Here is a 20,231-nt window from a genome sequence, read left to right on the forward strand (position 1 = left end):
GAAAACGAAAGAGAACTAAATTAAAAGTATGGTATGTGCTAAAACTGAATACCTACCAGAAAATTAGTCTGAAATAAAATTTTAAGACACCTCAGCAAGCTTCTATAGGAAATCTGACCCCCAAGATACAACGTCAGATTCTTAAAAGTCAATTGGATTTAGCTGAAGATAGCAGTTAACAATTTAAGAACACAACCATAGTAGGTTGAGAAAAAGAAAAGGAATAGATTCGCCCATTAAAAATACACAATGAGAAATAAAACAGTGTTTAGAAGTAAACTACAATTGCATCAGTCTGGCTGGCCAATTGCAGAAAAAACAGCTTATGTGTGTCATTAAATGACCAATGAAAAGGAGATAGCGTCTGGTCTAAAACTGAGAAAAAACAAACCTCATTTTCTGATCAGCGCCCTCACTGGCTGAGGACTCTTTAGGAGCCGGAGGGACTTCATTACAAGCTTCAAAAGCAAACTTCTTCACGTCTTCTTTGCTATCTCTGGGGTCTGGGCTTGAGGCTTCCTGGGGCGCTTCCGTGGCCTCCTCGCTAGAGGCTTCCGTGTGCTCTGAGGCTTTACTACTCTGCTCAACTGGCTTCTCTAGCCCTACAGGCTCACAGTCCGTCCGCGCGCCATCGCCTGGCTGCTCCACGGGCTCCCTTTTCACTACCGCTAACAGGGTGTCTGCCCTGCTCGACTGAGCTTGTGCTGTTGACTCGCTGGCCAAATCTAAATCACCCTCCTCCGGATGGGCGCTGCCAAAAAGGTCCTCTTCCTCCGCAAGCTTTCTGTCTGGCCCCACGCTACTTGTATCCTGTGCCAAGGGCTGCTCCAGCTCGGAACCTTCTTCTTTTACTGGCTCAGATTTACAAGTTTCCCCCAAAATGTCGAGTATTTTCTCATTTTCTACGGATTTAACAGGAATAGAATGGCACAAGGTTTAATTACCAGGGAAATAAAGCAATCACAAATGCGGAACTGGCACGGCTGCCATACTAACACGAAGAGAACCGCTAGCTACACAGAGATTGGAAAACCCGCGGGTACACAAAGTGACAGTGGTTACACTACCTGCGCTCCGACTGCTACGGTAAGCCGCTACGCTACATGGAAGAGAAAAGGCCCCCACAGACTCAGACACCTACAACCATGTGGCTGCTTCTCGACAGTCTTCTTCATGTTTGTCTTCAAGTGTGGGTCTTCAGGCTTAGTTTTCCAATGTCCAAGGTGCTGAATCGAACGCAGTCGCCATTCACTGAACAGCTCAATTTCCCAATTTCCTTGCATTTCTTTTAACGCAACGGTCCAAAACGCAAACCAGAAACTCTTCTGACGGCAGGAGGGCAACGCAGTCCATAAGGGGAAGAACACGTTGCAAGTTTTCCTGAAGAAGCTCCGTTTCCTCTTCTGGTATCCAGTCACTTCTCGGGTCATAAGTGCCCTGACAACCGCTTTACCCTGCCTTAACTGTGTTAATCAAAACGACTGCGGCAAAATATCACAAGATCTGTTTCATGTGTAGAAACACATGGAAGAATCACAGGGGGGATTACTTAAATGCCACTCTACGTGGTCAGAGAGATGAAAATAATCGCTACATCTCACCAAATATATTTGACCTCCAGAAACCAGAACGGCACTTCCACAGATCTGGTGATACGAGTGGGTTTCCAATCTCTGATCCTTGTACGATCTGGATTGTCCACCATTAAAATAATTTACACCACCATACATAGTTTAGAATATATAGATTGAAAAAAAAAAAGAGTGGGAAAACTTTCAAACCATTAACTGTTGTGTTTCTCTTATCAGTACCTGGCTCCAATAGAGGTTCTTCAATATCCTATTGTAAAAGAGAAAAGAAAAAAATCCACAGGGCACTTAAGAACTGGGCAAATACACGTCCCTGGTAGATATAGCTTCAATCACGTGTGAACAAATACCTGTCTCAAACAACTTTCTCCACTTAGAACATGTTCCATTCTGAGATGATTCAGTGAGGACCAGCCCATGTTGTTGGCCTCTCCCTCTCTTGAGGGTCTGGCCACCCCACCTCAAGTCTGAGCTGACCTAGCAGCCTCTGGAGAGGGCAAAGATAGCCACAGTGAGAGGTTGCAGAGATGGCGACTGCCTTCTAGATCCATGCTTGACTTAAGATCTATTTCTCCCCAAATGAGCTGTTATTTATAACTAGAACCTGCCAACAAGACCCTGTAATTTCCTCCTCTCAAAACCTTCCCCTGACTTCCCACTGTACTTAAGACAATAGGCCAAATACCTTCCCTGACCCACAGACTTGGATAGTCTGGCCCACACACACCCCCATCTACAGCCTCACCCCTGCCTCTCTGCCCCTACCTTGTGTCCTGCATGCCTACATTCAGCCCCTCTCCCTCCTGGCCCAAGGTACTCCCCTTCACCAGGCTAACTCCTGACCCATGTGTCTGACCTCAATTTGGGTAGGGGTTCCTCTGGGGAACTTCCTCCCAGAGGAAGCATTTACAGCCCAACGACCTGAACTTCTCCCTTGAATTTTTTTCCCCTTCCAGTTACCTTCTTGTTGGTTATTACACCACTCCCACTAAAAGGCAAATAGGACCGTACTTGTTTGGATGGACCTCTTACCCCAGGCACTCAGCTCAGAATCAGCACTCAACGAATCATTTTTACACACAGATACATATCCTTTTTCACTACAGAAAATCAACCACTCTCGTCACATTTCCAACCACGTAACACCAAACAACAGTTTCTTACCGGAGGTACTTTGAAGTCCAATGATGAAGCATCCAAAGTGTTCTCGAAGCCCTCCCCATCCACCTGAAAGGCAAATGGAAGACCACTTAGTGGAGACAGAGTTGTGCCAAGGCCTGCAACTCACTACTTTCTAAGTGGCCTACGTGTCTACTTCCCTCAAATGCCCACCCACCACCTGCAAGTTCACTGTCGGATTATTCAGTATCTTGCCAGCCTCCTGCCTTTTCCAGGACTGGGTGGTACCGCACCTCTGCGAGGGTCTCACAGACACCAGGTGCTCGGTCAGTACTGGCCCAGGAAGGTACATATTCAGTTCCTAAGCAGCGACTATTTCCTAGTCGTCCACATTCGTGAACCAGACGATTTCAGGGCAGGACTCAAAAGGAAAATGAAGAACTTCATACTTCTCTGATTTCACTTGGTAACAATACTTTTTAAAAATAATACTTGGGCACTTTCTCCTAGAGTGCTTTATTTAAAACGTTTAACTGAGGGGCACCTGGGTGATCCAGTGACTGAGCATCTTCTTTCAGCTCAGGTTGTGATCCTGAGGTCCTGGGATCAAGTCCTGCATCAGGTTCCCCTCAAGGAGCCTGCTTCTCCCTCTGCTGATGTCTCTGCCCCACTCTGTCTCTCTCATAAATAAATAAATAAATAAATAAATAAATAAATAAATAAAATCTAAATAATCTAAATAAATAATATAATCTAAATAAGTAAAATCTAAATAAATAAAATCTAAAATAAAATAAATAAATAAAGAAAATAAACAAGAAAAAAACCCCACTGAGCTGGTATCTTTTTTTTTTTTTTTTTTTCACTGAGCTGGTATCTTAAACGTCGCTCAACTGGAAAGCTTTTTACCTTAAGTGAAATACAAAAACATGCCTTCCCAGACTTTTTTTTTTTCCCTTTCCACGTTTGAAGTTTATGACTCGGATGCTTTGATTAACTATGAGGTAAGAAGGGCAGCCCCGGTGGTGCAGCGGTTTAGCGCCGCCTGCAGCCCAGGCGTGATCCTGGAGACCTGGGATGAGTCCCACATCAGGCTCCCTGCATGGTGCCTGCTTCTCCCTCTGCCTGTGTCTCTGCCTCTCTCTCTCTAGCTGTGTCTCTATGAATAAATAAATAAAATCTTTAAAAACAAAACAAAACTATGAGGTAAGAAACCAAATCTGTGCTCTGGAAATAATTAACACATAAGATCACTCTGAGAGAGGCCAGCAAGTCAGCTGCTCAATGACATGCTAGGCCGAGGGGCAGTGATATTTGGAGTTTGTGACTTTTGACCTTTAAGGTTTAAAGTCCAGTCCTACGAGAGCACTTTTTTCTCCTTCCAATTCAAAGCTAGAATGCCTTTAAAAAAGAGAAATAACAGAAAACCAAACCAAAATACAAAGAATACCACCCAAACTAAGGGGGCTGAGTATGCCAGGAAGTAGGATCAAAATGGCAATCGGTTTTTGGACGGCCACCAGAATTCTCCACCAAATGCTAGAAGTGAAAGCTTGAGAAAGCAACATTGCTAACAGAATTCAAGGCCTCTTTTACATACAAGGATGTTTTCCTTTCATGGGAGGGGTACTTCTGAGGGCATGAATACTCTCCTTTACTCTTTTGTCTTTTACTATAACCACCCTTTGCATACAATGAATCTTAAAAACAAAACAAAACGGGATGAACCCACTGATGAGATTCTGAACTGTTTTTGTTTCTTTTTCCACACTTTCTTTTAAGATGTTTTCCAAAAGAAAACACTCTCACCTATGGGGTCAACCTTTTATGACTTATGCTTAGAAAGAGCCTCCGACCCTTCTGTAAAAGTACTGAAGGAGCGCCTAGGTGGCTCAAAGTCTCTGCCTTCAACTGACTTCATGGTCCCAGGGATTGAGTTCCGCATCGGGTTCCCTGCTCAGCAGAAAGCCTGTTTCTCCCTCTCCCTCTGCTCCTCCCCCTGCTTATGCATGTGTGCTCTGTCAAATAAATAAAACTCCCCAGCATCGTAGAAAAGTGAACCGTTAGTTAACATCTGACTTACGTTGAGTTTAAATAGATATAATTTACCATGAAGCTTTAGACACAGGACTCCGTGTTTATGGTGATGGCTGACTTGGCAGTGCACTATTTAATTAACCACCAGCGTGTTTTCCCTCAGGGCTACCAGCATATTCCACTATGTTTTCAAGTTACCTACAGCATGCTCTGTGAGCTGCGCTGGGAGCTCTTGCAGTTGTGCTGCCACGTAGTCTTTGCTATCACAAAGGGAACCGAGAATGTTGTCAGCACCGTCCTCCCCAAAGTCGGGAGCACTGCTATTCTCAACTTCACTTTCTTCCAACACGCCAACATCCATCATATCGATGTTCTGCAAGCTCTCTAAACCTGCCTCCATATCCTCCTGTAAAGAGAAGGCAAGGTGTCAACAACCAGGTGGCTGATCACAGAACTGCTGGGGTCTCTACTGTGGATGCCATATACCTGCCCGTCTCTGGAATCTTCTTCCAGGCCGTTGTCTTCTGTACCTTCTTCTTCCATCTTTTGTCCTAATTACAAAATAAATTTTCAGTCACATAATACTCAGGTTCTGGCCTTAAAAACGTGCAAATCTTTTATTCTAGAACCCCCCCCCCCGCCCCAGGAAGGGCATGTGCTAAAATGTCTGACAAGGAATTAAGAACATAAGTCATCTATCTAGAAACTACACGTAGCCCAAACATTCAAAAGGGAAACAAATCACAACAGTCTGCTCTTATGTGGGATGCCAGTTGTTCTCAACAGGGGAAGTGGGGTGGAATTTAGCAATGACTGGAAACATTTCTGGTGTCACAACTCACGGATGCCACTGGCATCTAGCGGGTAGTGACCACGGATGCTATCCAACATAAGATGGTGCACAGGATAGTGCCCTGCCAGAAAGAATTACTTACCCCAAACTGCCAACAGTGCCAGGTTTGCAAAACACTGCGGCCCACCAAAGAGTGTCTTACAACTTTAAAACAACTTATGCTTCTAAACAATATTTAACGATATTGGAAAATGCCCACCAGGAAAAAAAAAAACATACAGAGCAGACCTAATTTTTGTTTGTATGCAACCAAGTGTAAAGATGCATTTATAAAATATACACACGAGAATGACTCAGGCAGTCACCAAAAGGGGTTAAAATACACGGCAGCAACATTAGAGATGATTCTACTTTCACGTGCATACTTCTTACATTTTCTAAAGTATCCAAAGGTACACTTTCTATAGATTTTGGAAATGAGAAAGCTAAATAGAAGAGATATCAGTCTTTGAGTACAGATGCCAACTGTAGTGTGTACCCCTGAAGCATCTTCTGCACCATCGTTATGAGCAATGGCTCTGTACTCTGTAAGTTAATATTCTCCACAACACCAGCAGGTTTATCAGCTGCACTTGACACAGGAGAAATTGGTTCAGCTCTTAAAAGCACTCTAAAAATGTTTGGTAGCAGCACCCACTTTCAGGGCCTCTAAACAGTATCCAGCAATACCCACAAAGGATGTTGGCAGGAGGGATGCAGACCAAAAAGTCCCCTCAAGGAGAGGGAGATTGACAAACACTGGGCAGAGAGGCTGGACACCGATCCTAAGGGCCTGGCTTCAGCTACCTAAAAGCTGAAGGCATGTGGGACAAAGATGCTAGAAACCCTGATTCAAAATTGTCACCTTTCAAAACACACCCACAAAATTCAAAAATTTTGCCTATTTAAATATGAATTAGTTAGAAGGAGGTTTCTCGTTCTAACTCATGATGATGTTTTTTCTCAGAAAGCTTCACAACTTTTTACTTTTAAGCAACCTTGGAGACCTAATTTTGACCAGGACACCGTGAGGGCCCAATGCTTCATATAACTAACCATGTGTGCAGACACCTACAGAGAATGACACTGTCTCAACAGCCCACCGGGGCTGTCCTCTGCCCCAGGGCCCAGGCCACCCCTTTCCTCTGAGCCTCTGGCGACCTCTCAGAAAAAAAGGAAGGCGAAGGGACTGGTGTCCTTCTCCTCCCAGCTACAGCTAGCTCTACTGCCACCAACATTTCTTTTCATCTACAGAGTACTACCAAAGCTTTTTTTGACAAAACGGTAAGTCCAAGCACTTTTACCGTCACCTAAATTGTAATCCAGACATTTGGACACTTGCTGGAAGCACTTGGTTAAGGTTTGGTTTGTCTAAGGATGCAAAGATCCCTGTTAAGAGCTAAGAACACTGATCAGTAAGCCTTGAACCTCTCGGGTTTTAAATGAGCACCTACATTAAGAACTTTCGAATGAACACATACGCATCCCTCACTCTGTGCTCACTCCGCTAGTCAGCATTTATACCTGACCACTCTAGGTGCAGCAAAATCACATTGCGTTAAAATTCAACTTAAAAATAAATCTCTTTTAAAATCTAAACAGTTTAGCCTTTCAGAACACACATACAAGGTTTTTTTTTCATACAAGGTTTTAAACAGACAAGTCATGTGAAAGTTCTTCTAGAAAAGTGCTTATAAAAAGGTAAAAAAAAACACGTTGAAAATGCTACAACGTAATTTCTTTTCCCTTTCTAAGCATCTATCCTCCAAGGCCTAAATACATGGGTTTATGTCCAGCCATGACAATTTTTGTGTTGGCACTTCTCAAGAAAATAATCCTCATCCCCCAGAAGTTCCTAATTACATTGTCCCTACTCATATAAAACCTAATGAGGATGAACGCCAGTGCGGGTAACAAGGTTTCAAAGTTTCATGAAATTAAATGCTTCCAAAAATAGCTAGTACCACCCACAAAAAGAAACAAGGCACTAATCGATGTCACAAAGTGAAGGAACCTTGAAAATGCGCTCAGTAGAATAAGGCAGACACAAAAAACCACATGTTATAGAGTTCTATTTACATGACACAGAAGTGTCAACTATGTAGTGCCAGGGGCTGCGGGAGGGGCACATGGGGAGCAAGTGATAACAGGCATAGGGGCTTGTTTTTGGGGTGATGAAAACCTAGAATTTGATAGTGTTGACAATCACATAGCTTTGTAAATACACCAAAAGCAACAAGCTATATGCTGTAAATGGGCAAATTGTATAGTATTGTAAACAATACCTTAATTAAAAAAACAACAAACCTCGCTGCAGGGCACCTGGCTGCGTCAGTGGGTAAAGCATATGACTCCTGATTCTGTGATTTTTAAGTCCTGATCCAAGGTTGTAAGTTTGAGCCACATGTTGGGTGGAGAAAGGACTTAAAAATAAGATCTTTAAAAAAAAAAAACAAAAAAACCACAAAACCTCATTGGTAAAAAATAGGGTGGGTGCAAATACTCCAACAATCTATTTTGGATCTTTAGAGATACTGGCTTCTAGTCCATCTCAGATTGGTGTCATCTTCTTTCGTTTAAAGTCCTGTTTTTGAACCAGGAAGGAAGCCACGTAGCGAACTTGGTTGCTCAGAGCAGCTTTAAGAATGTGCCTCACTCCGGTTCTTTCTGAATCCCAGGACAAGCGTTGAGATGTCTTTAACACACACTTCAATTTTACTTGGCACCTGCACATCTCTCTACTCCTCCCAGCACCCAAAGAACTACTTGCAGGGTAGTGAAAATGAAGCCTACTTGTTAAATGGGAACAACGAAGGGCAATGACATCCTCCTGGCCTAGAGGACAGAAGCGGTGTTAAAAAAAAACTCGATTCCATGTAAGTAAGTTGTCTACACGCTTAGGCCTCCAGCAACAGTTAAGTACAAGCAAATACCTTTAATACACCTCTTTGCTGTCCTCTTGCTTGTGGCTTCCAGTGCAACACCAATTTCATCAGGATCCTGCCCTTCTTCCTTAACCGCCTGTTAGGGAGAGATGGAACTTTACAACTCGTGGAGAGCTGCGGGGCACGCATTGTTCTCTTATTAAGCAACAACGTCCAGCAGACAAAGTCAAACGCGCTCCCTCGCAAAGAGCAACTCTGGGTCTGGTATCTGGGCGGCAAGCCCAACAGGCACGGGTTCACGGGATGAACCCGGCACAACCTGGTTCTCTCCGGGCCCTAGGCGCAGAAGACAAAGGGATGTGAGTGGGGGCTCCAAGGTGCGGGTCAATGACCAGGTCCAAGCTGGCCCTTTAGCTAGAAACTGCCCCACCTTCCGCTTCAGTAAGGTGAACAGGAAGGGGCGTGGCACTGGGTCTACCACCTACGGAGGGCTGAGTGGTGTTCCTTCCACCAGCTCGGTCTGACACTTGGGGAGAAAACCCACCAGACAAATGGGGTAGGGGGTGTGTGCCTGGCGGAGGTGGGGAGGGAGGGAGGCGGCTCAGTGCCTCTTCCCCAGGACTGCCGCCCGCCTGGGCACTCCGGGGTCAACTCCAGCTCTGCAAGGAGCTCGTCTGGGTCGGGCAAGACCATCCCTCCACACTCAACCTGGGGCTGAGGGCGGCCAAGCGGGGCATCAACGCAGGACGGTGCAGGGCGGGAGGCGAGGGAAGGCGCACCCTTTAGGAAGCGCCCTGGGGAGACCCGCTAGGACCTCAGGGCGCCGAGCAGGAGAAGAGCAGCGGAGCGGAGGGCACGACCGGAGCAGAGCTCCTGCAGAGGGAACAAGCACGACTCCCTCTCCGGGAAGATCCCAAAGCCTCGTCACTCCTCTGTTCTCCACGGGAGGAAACTGAGGCGCGGGGAGCAGAAGGCACCTACCCAAGGTCACGGACCCGGGTCCCCCCCGCTGGGGCCCGGAAGGAGCCCAGGGGCCGCCCGGTGGCCCGAAGGACGCGCTGCCAGCACTGCCGAGGCGACCAGCTGGGAGCGGGATCATAGGCGAGGCACAGAGAGGGGCGGTGACGGGCCAAGGTCACACAGCCCGGCCGGCCCGGCCCCCGGGGCCCCGCGGGCTCAGTCCCCGGCGGGGACGGTGGAGGGGAAGCGTTCGCGTCCGGGCGCCGAGGTGACAGGCCCGCGCGGGGGCGTGCCCCGGCCCCCCGCAGCGCCCTGGGACGTCGGGCCGCCTCACCTTCTTGAGCCGCTCCATCAAGACGCTCTTGTTGCCGCCCGTGTCCAGGTTCCGCTTCTTCAGCTCCGCCCGCAGGTCGATCACCCGCAGGTCGCTCAGCCGCCGCGTCCCGGCCTCAGAGGCGCCCGATCCCACAGCGGCTGTGCCAGAACCCGACTCGCCGGACCCTGCCAGAGTCTCCGCCATCCCAGGTTCCGCGTCCCCCGCCACCCACTTCCCACACCGCCGGCGGCTGTAGCGGCTCTGAGCACAAAATGGCGCCGCCTAAGAGGAAAACGCACTCGCTTCCTCCCGCCCCGCTTTCCGGCCGCGCATGCGTGCCGCACACGCCAGCTTTCTTAACAGCACGCGCCCTCGCGCGTCGACCAACCGCACGTTCCCCGCCGCAATGCGCAAGCGCCGTAACTGCAGCACGCATGTGTGACGGCCGTGCGCGGCGGGAGGCTGTCGACATGCAACGCGCCTGCGCACAGCCCTTTGAGCGCTCACCACGCATGTGCACACGCGACCGGCAGCGTCGGCTCCGCGCCGGGTGCGCCTGCGCACAAGAGAGGCGCGCCAGGGCGGCTGGAGCGGTTCCCTCGCAGGCGGCGCCATTTTGTGCTGGGTGCCGAGATAAAACCGGCCCGGTTCTGTGTGAAGTGGGCGGCGGAGCCAGGGTCCCTGGAATGGCGGAGACTCTCTCAGGCCTAGGCGATTCGGGTGCGGCGGGCGCAGCGGCTCTGAGCTCTGCCTCGTCGGAGACCGGGACGCGGCGTCTCAGCGACCTGCGGGTGATCGATCTGCGGGCGGAGCTGAAGAAACGGAACCTGGACTCGAGCGGCAACAAGAGCGTTTTGATGGAGCGGCTCAAAAAGGTGGAGCGGGGGCCCTGCGGGGGCGGCCGCGGCCGGGACGGGGGGCGCTCCGGGCTGCTGCCCCGGCTCCTGCCAGGCCCCGGGGGAGGGAGGAGAGTCCGGGCGCGAACCGGCGCGGGCGGCGGGGCCTGGCGGGCGGGGGCGCCCGCGGAGGGCCTGGCTCTCGGCCGCCTCCGAAAATGACGGGGAGCCCCCGCGCCCCGGCTTCCCGGGCGAGGTGGGGGCGCCTCGGCCAAGGTCACGCGGCCGTGCGGACGGGGCGGCGGGACTGGGACCCGGGCCGGCCGCGGGGCTCCCTCCGGGCCCGGCAGGGTCGACGCGCCGGCCCACGCTCGGAGGTGGTTTTTTTTTTTTTTTTTTAAATGTGAATGCTGCAGCCGTGGGTCGGGGAAGTGGCGCGGAAAGGGAAGTGCTGTCTGCGATGGCGAGTGGGAACGGAACAGACGCTGGCGGGCGGAGCGGCCCGTCCCCGTCCCCGTGCCCGTCCCCGCGCCTGGGCTCCGGCCCCTGCGGCTCTCCGCGGCCTGGCCCTGGGCTCCCTGGGCAACCAGCGCTCCCAGGGCGCCTGGCGCCCTTCCGGCCCGTGTATCTTGCAGGGAAAAGGGGAGAGCGCGCTTCCGTGCTATAGGATTAGGCGAGATTGCATGAAACGGGCCTGGCGTGCTGCCTGGCACAGGACGGAGAGGATCCCTGTCCCCATTGGCCGCCCTCCTCAGTGCCACCGTTTATCTGCAAAACCGGGGTCCTCATCCCTATCCTGGGGGTGGGGGTGGGGTGAAAAGCACGAGCAGTTCAATGTTCGGGTCGCCCTGCTTCCCCCCCTTTTTTTTTTTTCCATATTCTTGTTGGCTTCTTTGCTTTTTCTGCCGTTCACCCCCTCCGGTTTTTTTTTTTCCTCTTTTTGAGCCTTCTCCCGTGCAATCTCAGGCTCACCACCCCCAACCCCTGCAGGCAGTGTGATTTGCGACTCCTTCCACCCTCCTGGCTCCTGATCTGAGGACCCAGGCAGGGTATTAATTATTACTGGTGACTGTTAAGGGGAAGTAGGGATTGTTTCCGTTTTCCTGGAGGAGAAAGCTGGGGCTCAGAACGGTGGGTTGGTTAAGTTCAGAGTCAGTTGGGCTTTTTCTGGCTTGAGCTTGTGTTTGTTTCACCGTGGATACCAACTTTCTTTACTACTCGGGTTGCGGCAGGTAGTTCATCAACTAAGGTGTTCTAGAAAGAATGCCACCAGGGCCCCCGGTCAGCAAAGCCAAAGTGGAACCTTTATCTCCTCTACTCGCAGTCTGCGAGGCTGGTAGGATGGCATTGAGAACCTTCCCGTCGGATTGGTAGTGGAAACGGGCCTGTGACTTCAAGGATCCTCTCTATCGTTTCTGAGGCATTTTACTTTTTTTTTTCTGTTTATTTTCTCAGAGGTATGGTCGTAGTACGTAAATATCATTGCTCTGTACGTTTATCTGCTCTCTTATCGAGTGCATCTGGAATTGTTGGTCATTTTTTCTTTTTCTACTTCTGGCATATAGTTAGGGTCCTTTTTCTGGTCATTTTTCCAGGAAGGGCAAATGAGGAAAAGGCTGAAGGAACACAAAGAGTGTAGTTTCCCAAGCTCTGTAAAGATGACTCATAGCCCACAGCGTCCCTAGGGATGATCCTGTAAACACTGCACCCAGAGAAGACCTATTGAGGGGCAAAATGGTACAGCTTTTGTCTGGGGCAGTTCTCTCTTCTCCTAGGGGTATTCCATAGTCCTCTTTTGCCAGCAAGAATGGGAGGGACTTTCTGGTTGTGCTTTCCTTGATTCCAGAGCAGAACTCCCAATTCCTTTTCCTCATGCTGGCTTTGGAGAAAAGGGAGAGATTTTCTCTGTTCCTGGTACAGATTAGATGTGGAGCCCCTAAGCCCCATTGCAAATTGAGACTTTCACACTAAGAAACTGCTGAGGATCTGAAAACTATCTACAGATTAAACATGCTGTTTGAAGTGTTTTTTTAAGATTTTATTTTATTTATTCATGACAGACATAGAGAGAGAGGCAGAGACACAGGCAGAGGGAGAAGCAGGCTCCATGCAGGGAGCCCAGTGTGGGACTCTATCCCGGGTCACCAGGATTACACCCCTGGCCGAAGGCGACCCTAAACCGCTGGGCCACCAGGGCTGCCCTGAAGTGGGTTTAAACAGAACTTGTGTTTATAGAATAGTACAGTAACAAGAGAAAGGCTTATCAGTAAAACCTAAAAGCAAAGCCCAGTATTCAAGGATATCACTGATGTCGTGCTCAGTAAACACTTGCTGCTCACCTCCTTGGTGCTACGCGCTGTGCTGAGCGTGGGTGCAGACTGTTCAAGGGAATGATGAGCTCTTGGGTGGGAGGTGGGGCTTGCCAAGAGGTGGTTATAATTCCCTATCCTTTCAGGTAGGTCCCCTAGTGGTTAAGAGCAAGACCTTTGGAGTCAGTCATAGATGTGGGTGATCTGACGAGGTGGTATGGGTCATGTCCAGTCTCATGGCACACACAGTACATCTCAGCCAAGTTAGTAAGCGTTCTGTCCAGACAGTGCCAAGAGTAGGCATGGGGATAGAGAGGATGTCACAGAGGGTCGAAGCAGCATATTGCTGGGTGAAATCATAGGAAATGGAAGACTGTGCTTTTTGACTTTCCTTGGGTCCAGGAATAGGATGAACTAGATTGTGGTGATGTTAGCATTAAGAAATAAGTTGATTTCAGAGCCTTTGTTCCAAGATAGAGCAGGACAAGTGGGTGGGGGAGGCCCTTTCCAGATCAGCAATCTGAAGTTTCTGTGAAAGTTAAGTCTGTATGCTGCCTCTTTTGGTGAACTTTTTTACCCTTCCCTTCAGGCAATTGAAGATGAAGGGGGCAATCCTGATGAAATTGAAATTACCTCAGAAGGAAACAAGAAGACCTCAAAGAGATCCAGCAAAGGTATGAAGGATTTTATAAATGGTGCAAATGTTGAGGACTTTCTTCACAATTGCTTCTTTTGCTAATGAGCCTGTTTACTTGGCTGTGTTTGGGAGCTGTGGACTACCCTGTGACTCCAAAAGGCCTAGAATGAAGTTGTGCATTTCCTTTAAGATCCCTTCAAGGGCAGCCCCGGTGGCCCAGTGGTTTAGCGCTGCCTTAGGCCCGGGGTATGATCCTGGAGACCCGGGATCGAATCCCACGTCGGGCTCCCTGCATGGAGCCTGCTGCTCCCTCTGCCTGTGTCTCTGCCTGTCTTTCTCTCTCTCTCTCTCTCTCTCATGAATAAATAAAATCTTAAAAAAAAAAAAATCTTTTCTAGTGTATTTTGTTTCTCTTGTACTTAGGAATTCAGACCGGATGAAAGGGATATTTACATATTGATCTTTAGGCCTCTCAGCAGCCCTTGTTTATCTAGACTCTTATCCTTCTTTACATAGAGTATTTAGGACTGCTTGGGTCTCCTATTTCTCTGACTTGCAAAATATAACTTCTCTTTTAAATATCACCTGGCCAAAACAGAGTTGTCTTTTTCACAGACGTTGCTTTTAAAATTGCCTGCTGCATAAATGCCATGCTCCACGTGGTATTAGTGATCTCCACCATCTGACTCCAATTTCCATTTCTCTCTTCTCCCCTACAGCCTTCCTCTACTACATCTTGGGGTTTTAATCAGGCCCTGAACATGTGCTTCCCTCTCTTGGTCCTTTTGCTTAAACTTTTGTGCTCTGCCTACTCCTCTCCTCATGTGTCTGCATTCAAGTCCTTGATGATCAACAGGATTTGTGATCCTGTCAACAGCAACTCCTTCTATCTTCAGCCCTCTGCACTGTGATGACCTGGTTCCTTAGACCTTGCTTGAATACTTATGTTACCCTGCCCCATGTAGGCTCTATCTTCTTGTTTTCTTTAGTATTTACTCAGTAATTTCATTTAGTAATCTTCAACTACTGTTTGAAGAAAGAATCAGCTAAAACTGGGCATTTGAACTGTTCTAAAACTTCACTTGGTGGCTTTCTTGCTCAGGCCCCAAAACAAAATTAAATATTCGTATTACCTGGCCAGTGGTGAAAAATTGGGTTTGGAATGTAAGAGACAGGGACCAAAGTCAGCCACTGTGTGGCTGTGTGGTGTAAGCTCTTGGACGACAGCAGTCAGGCGACCTAACTTTGTAATGAAGTCACTTCTGTGGTCCATAGTACATTGTGCATTTTTGGCTTTGCCCAAGTAGAGTCCTGGAAAATCACAGTCATTCTGGGGAAAATAGAGCCTGTTGGACCTCCTTTTATGTTTTCCTTTTTTTTTTTTTTTTTTTTTTTCTTCAAGATTTTATTTATCCATGAGAGATACAGAGAGAGGCAGGCTCCATTCAGGGAGCCCGCGGGACTTGATCCCAGGTCCCCAGGATCATGCCCTGGGCTGAAGGCCGTGCTAAACTGCTGACCTTCTTGGGCTGCCCTTCCTTTTCTTTTAGATAAAAAACAAAGGAATACTTATTGTAGGTGTTTTGTTGTTGTTTGTGTGTGTTTTAAACAGGTATTAAGTAAACTGTAGATGCTCTTTTTTCCACAGTAAGGAGGCACCCATTATTAAAGGTTGGGCATACTTTCCAGACTTTTCTGTATGTATATGATCTTTTTTTTTTTTTTTTTTTTTTTTTTTTTTTTTTTTAGATTTTATTTATTTATTAATGAGAGAGATGGGAGGGGACAGAGACATAGTCAGAGGGAGAAGTAGGCTCCATGCTGGGAGCCCGATGCGGGCTCAATCCTAAGACTCCAGGATCAGGCCCTGAGCTGAAGGCAGGGGCTACACCACTGAGCCACCCAGGGGTTTATAGAGATACATATACAGGTGTGAATGTATTTTTCTTACTTTCTTTTTTTTTTTTTAGGAAAATCCTAGCTCACAAAATATTTTTTAGGTTTTTTTTTTTTTCTTTCACTTACCATGTCAAGGACATACTTTCATAGTGCTTACAAGTATAGAAAGACCTTAGTCCTTTTTTTGTAACCTTAGCCTTTTCAGAGAGCTTAATTGTAATGTTTCTTATCAATGTACCACAGTTTAGCTCATTGGTCTCCTTGTTATTAGATGTTAAGAATTTTTTTTTCCAGTTTTCAGTTTTTTGAGTGTGAGCACCAGTGCACAAGTGTGGTAAAGGGCAGAGGGAGAAGGAGATTCCCTGGTGAGCAGGAAGTGCAACGTGGGGCTCAGTTCTGGGATTCTGGAATTAATGACCAAAGGCAGACACTTAACTGACTGAGCCACGCAGCCGCCCATTTTCCAGTTTTCGCTTGGCCTTTCCAGTTTTCGGTGCTGCCATGAACCAGAAATATGTCTGTGTAAACAAATATATTTTCTGATAACATAATTAGAAGTAGAATTCTGGGGTCAAGGATATGTGCATTTTATTTTGAAGTAGCTGCTGACAAGTAGCTTTTCAACAGGTTGTGCTGTACAACTGGGAGGGGGTGCCTATTTAAATTCTAACTGAATGTTGAGGATTATTTATATTATATGTTCCCTCATACGTAGGAGAGAAGTATTACATTTATCTACATTTCTGCCCAGGTAAAGTTTTCATTTACATCTCTTTACAGGTTAAACAGCTTCTGGTTATTGGCCCTCTGTATTTTCTGAACTGCCTTTTCATGCCCTTTGCCCACTTTTCTGCTGAGTTTGTCTTACTGACTTGAGGGCTTGCTCTCTATCAAATGTCGCAATTGCTTTTTCTAGTTTGTCATTTGACTTGTTCGTGATGTTTTGGTCGTTCAAGTTTTAATCTTTAATACAGGCTGCATTGTCCACCTATAGATTCTAGACTTTGTTGGCTTTAAAAGGCCCTCATGGGCATCTGGGTGGTTAAGCATCCCACTCTTGGTTTTAGCTCAGGTCGTGATCTTGGGGTTCTGGGAGGGAACTCCTCCGCCTGGGGCTCTCTGTAGATTCTGCTTGAGATTCTCTCCCTTCATGGGGATCCCTGGGTATCTCAGTGGTTTAGTGCCTGTCTTTGGCCCAGAGCATGATCCTGGAGTCCTAGGATCGAGTCCTGCATCGGGCTCCCCGCATGGAGCCTGCTTCTCCTTCTGCTTGTGTGTGTCTCTGCCTCTCTTTCTCTCTCTCTCTCTCTCTCTCTCTGTCTCATGAATAAATAAAATCTTTTTAAAAAAGATTCTGTCCCTTCCTGTCATTCTCCCTCCATTCCTCCCATCCACTCATGTGCATTTGTGCAATCTTTTTTTTCTCTGAATAGGTAAAAAAAAAAAATTTTTTTTTTTTAAAGATTTTATTTACTCATGAGAGACACAGAAAGAGAGAGGCAGAGGGAGAAGCAGGCTCCATGCAGGGAACCTGATGTGGGACTTGATCCCGGTACTCTGGGATCACACCCTTAGCTGAAGGCAGACTCACTCAACCGCTGAGCAACCCAGCGTCCCATGTTTGATTCTTTATGCCCTTCCCCAATCATATTCTCTTAAGCCCCCTAACACCCACCCCCCACTCCCCAGAAAACAGTTTGTTGTGATTACTTCCATGATGGATTAGTTTTGCCTGTTCTAGAACTTCATGTAAAATGGAACCAACCATTCAGTACAAACTCTCAACAACCTTACTACATTTTAGCAAGGGTTCAATGAAAGTAAGTTTCTTTTTCCTGCCCCCTTTTAGTGAACAAACTGAAAATGCTTTTAAATCTGCATACAAATTATTTTAATCACAATCCTAGACTGTGTCAGGCAATATCAGCACTTCTCCAGAATAGTTTGATACCAGCAATCTGTTAAGCAAAATCTTTTAAAATAGTTAATCAGAAAAGTAAACTTAACTGGAAAAGAAAAGTTGATGTGTTTGCATTTTAGTTCTTAACTATGCGCTGGGTTGTTTTGACACAGGTTAAGATTAGAGAACAGATGAAAGAATCAGAAGAAATTTTCAAAAAAAAAAATAAAAAATAAATAAAAAAAAGAAATTTTCATGTGTCCTTCATTCAGACCCCCCAGATATTGGCATTTTACTAAATTTTTGAACTACTTCAGAAGGGATGGCTGGCAAGGGACCCCTTTGGCCCACCTACTACAGTATTGCCTGACAGCAGCCGGTATTACAGAGCCCTAGTTGTCAAAATTGAGACATTAACATGGATATAGTTGCCTAAAATGAGACCTTCTTTAGTTATTAGGTTCTTCATAGCTCAAAAGGAAAAATAATCCAAGGTCATGCATTATACTGAATTGTCATGTCTCTCTGGTTTTCTTTTATCTGGGGCAGTTTCTAAGACTTATATTGTATTCCTGTATTATCATTTTGGAAGTGGACAGACCATTTGTTTTGAAAGCTGTTTTTCAAATTAGGGTTGGTCGGTTTGATCATTTTATTTTTCTCTCTCATTAGGTTCAAATCCTTCACTTTTGTCAGCAGTACCACCAGAAATGTTACTCTTCCTCAGCATGTCTTCTCTGGAGGCACATGTTGTCTATTTGAGTAACTGACTTTAAGTGCTAAGTTGGTCAGGTTTCTTCTCTGGAAAGTTACTATCTTACCCTTTGTAATTGTATCTTATGAGGAAGGTACTTTGAGACTTCTGTAAATACCTTGTTCCTCCTCCACTAGTTTTAAGCACCCATTGGTTGTTATCCATTGGTGATTTTCTAAATTTTTTATCCTATATACGTTTATTAGTTGCTTTTCTGCCATGAGGGAGGATGGCTTGCCCTTCTCCCTTAAGCGTTGTGAACTTAGATATTCTTATTTTGTTAAGTAAGGTATAAACTTATTGGTGGTTATAAACTTTCTGGTAGTTATTTTGATGTTCAGATTGTTCCAGTAAGAACTCTTCAAGCTGGCTTACGTGTCTTTTTGACATATCCATATCACTCTTCGAGCACTTTCTGGCAGAAGAAGGTATTCCAGTCTCTTGTACTTTGCTGCTGTACCTTGGGAATCAGTCATTTCTTCTAGATCCCTTGGTTGTACTTGTGAAGAGTGGTACCTTGTAGGCCAGTGCTAGGTTTATAAGGTCTGTTGGATAGAATATGCCTCATAAAATTAAATCCTGATGAAGCAATCAAATTAGCCAAGGACAGCTTCAGAAATGTGAAAAAGTAAAGCTCTGGCTAATGTGAGCAGTGCACCAACCAAATCTGCCAGCCAGTTAAAATTGTTTATTAATTGATTCTTTTGAATTTTCTTTTTTTTCTTTTTTTTTTTTTTATTCTTTTGAATTTAAGAGGTAGCAGTGATACTTGTGAGTCAAAGACTTAAGCAAGGTAGATATTAAAAAAACAGTTTAGTGTTCTTAGATGACAAATAAAAATAAAAGGAACTATTCAAGACCTATGACATGGCTAATCTTGAGAAAGTTTCCTAGATGTGATGATTTCATATTAGAAAGTTGTCAGTTACCCCCAGTGTAATCTAAAAAGAAAGTGTATAAGAATAAAATTGTGAAGAATCAGTCATGTAGAGTTCTAATTTTAATAGGAAGATACCAGAAACAGGGGGAAGTGTGAAGATTTTCTTTCTTTCTTTCCTTTTTTTTTTTTTTTTTCTTTTTTTTTTTTAAGATTTTATTTATTCATTGGAGACAGAGAGAGGCAGAGGCAGAGGGAAAAGCAGGCTCCACGCAGGAAGCCCGATGCGGGACTTGATCCCGGGACCCCAGGATCACGCCCCGGGCCAAAGGCAGGTGCCAAACTGCTGAGCCACCCAGGGATCCCCAGATCTGTCCATCTTAAAGGTGGTACTATGGTTGCCTGGCTGGCTCAGTCATTGGAGCGAGCAGCTCTTAATCTCAGGGTTGTGAGTTCAAATTCAGCCCTGTGTCAGGTGTGGAGCCTACTTAAAATAATTTTTAAAAAAGTAGATGGCTTTAAGGAATTTTCAGTAGATGATGTTGGAACAGTTGACTGTCTGACGGTGGGAAAAGGTCTGTTCTTCCTCGTTCCATGGCAAATAGGAATTCTGGCTAGGATAGTACTTTCATAGTCACTGTGGTGAGGGAGACCTGAAATGACATTTAAGGCAAGACAGGCAAATAAACTCTGCTGCACAAAAGGTTTAATCTTTTCAGCAAAAGACATCATAAATAATTCAGATGCAACAGACTGAGAAAAAAAGTATTATAGAACGTAAATATCCAGAAAACGCTAACTATTTCTACGTATCAAGAAGGAAAACATGCAGTTTCTGGTTGTCAGAGTAGAAACTATGAATACGCAGTTCACAGATCAAAGGAAAAACAAACATGACCTGTATACAAAAGAAAGATTTTCTTGCTAGTAATTGAAGGAAAGCAAATAAAAATAGAATTACCATTTTTATCTCTCACTCTGGTAAGAACTTAAACCATTCCTAATAATCCTGTATAGGTGGGATGTGAGGAAATAGGCAGTTGTTGGACATGGTAAGTTAATAAAGCCTCTCTGCATTAGGGCCACTAAACTAAGGAACATTCACAGTATTAAAGATGGAAGTGGATTAATATGTGGTGCAAGAAAATAAGAGTGTGAATCTTTTATTAGTGGAGTAAAATTGACAGTGAAATGAGTGTGACTCTTTAAACATAAATGTGGTTGTATAATCGAATACATTTTAAAAGCAGTGACCTGCCCACACGCATCAGGCCACTCGGG

At 46.1% G+C, this 20,231-nt stretch overlaps 2 protein-coding genes across 4 annotated transcripts in view; one reads left to right on the forward strand and one right to left on the reverse strand.

Annotated features, from left to right (window-relative positions):
• Nucleotides 1-10,033, reverse strand: part of SAFB2 (scaffold attachment factor B2) — a 34,402-nt gene extending 24,369 nt beyond the window's left edge. For both annotated transcript variants that reach the window (XM_041763725.1, XM_041763724.1), the window contains exons 1-7: nt 9,757-10,033; nt 8,511-8,598; nt 5,232-5,296; nt 4,948-5,151; nt 2,754-2,816; nt 1,812-1,839; nt 392-902 (exon numbers count right to left, since the gene is read on the reverse strand). In XM_041763725.1, coding sequence (XP_041619659.1) covers nt 392-902; nt 1,812-1,839; nt 2,754-2,816; nt 4,948-5,151; nt 5,232-5,296; nt 8,511-8,598; nt 9,757-9,942 — 1,145 coding nt within the window. In that variant the 5' untranslated portion in view covers nt 9,943-10,033. The remainder of the gene's footprint in view (nt 1-391; nt 903-1,811; nt 1,840-2,753; nt 2,817-4,947; nt 5,152-5,231; nt 5,297-8,510; nt 8,599-9,756) is intronic.
• A 260-nt stretch (nt 10,034-10,293) lies between these two features.
• SAFB (scaffold attachment factor B) overlaps nt 10,294-20,231 on the forward strand; it is a 35,020-nt gene continuing 25,082 nt past the window's right edge. For both annotated transcript variants that reach the window (XM_041763721.1, XM_041763722.1), the window contains exons 1-2: nt 10,294-10,613; nt 13,473-13,557. In XM_041763721.1, the coding sequence (XP_041619655.1) occupies nt 10,425-10,613; nt 13,473-13,557 (274 nt within the window). In that variant the 5' untranslated portion in view covers nt 10,294-10,424. The remainder of the gene's footprint in view (nt 10,614-13,472; nt 13,558-20,231) is intronic.

The sequence above is a fragment of the Vulpes lagopus genome, chromosome 7 (genome assembly GCF_018345385.1).
Source record: "Vulpes lagopus strain Blue_001 chromosome 7, ASM1834538v1, whole genome shotgun sequence".
NCBI classification, from domain to species: domain Eukaryota; kingdom Metazoa; phylum Chordata; class Mammalia; order Carnivora; family Canidae; genus Vulpes; species Vulpes lagopus.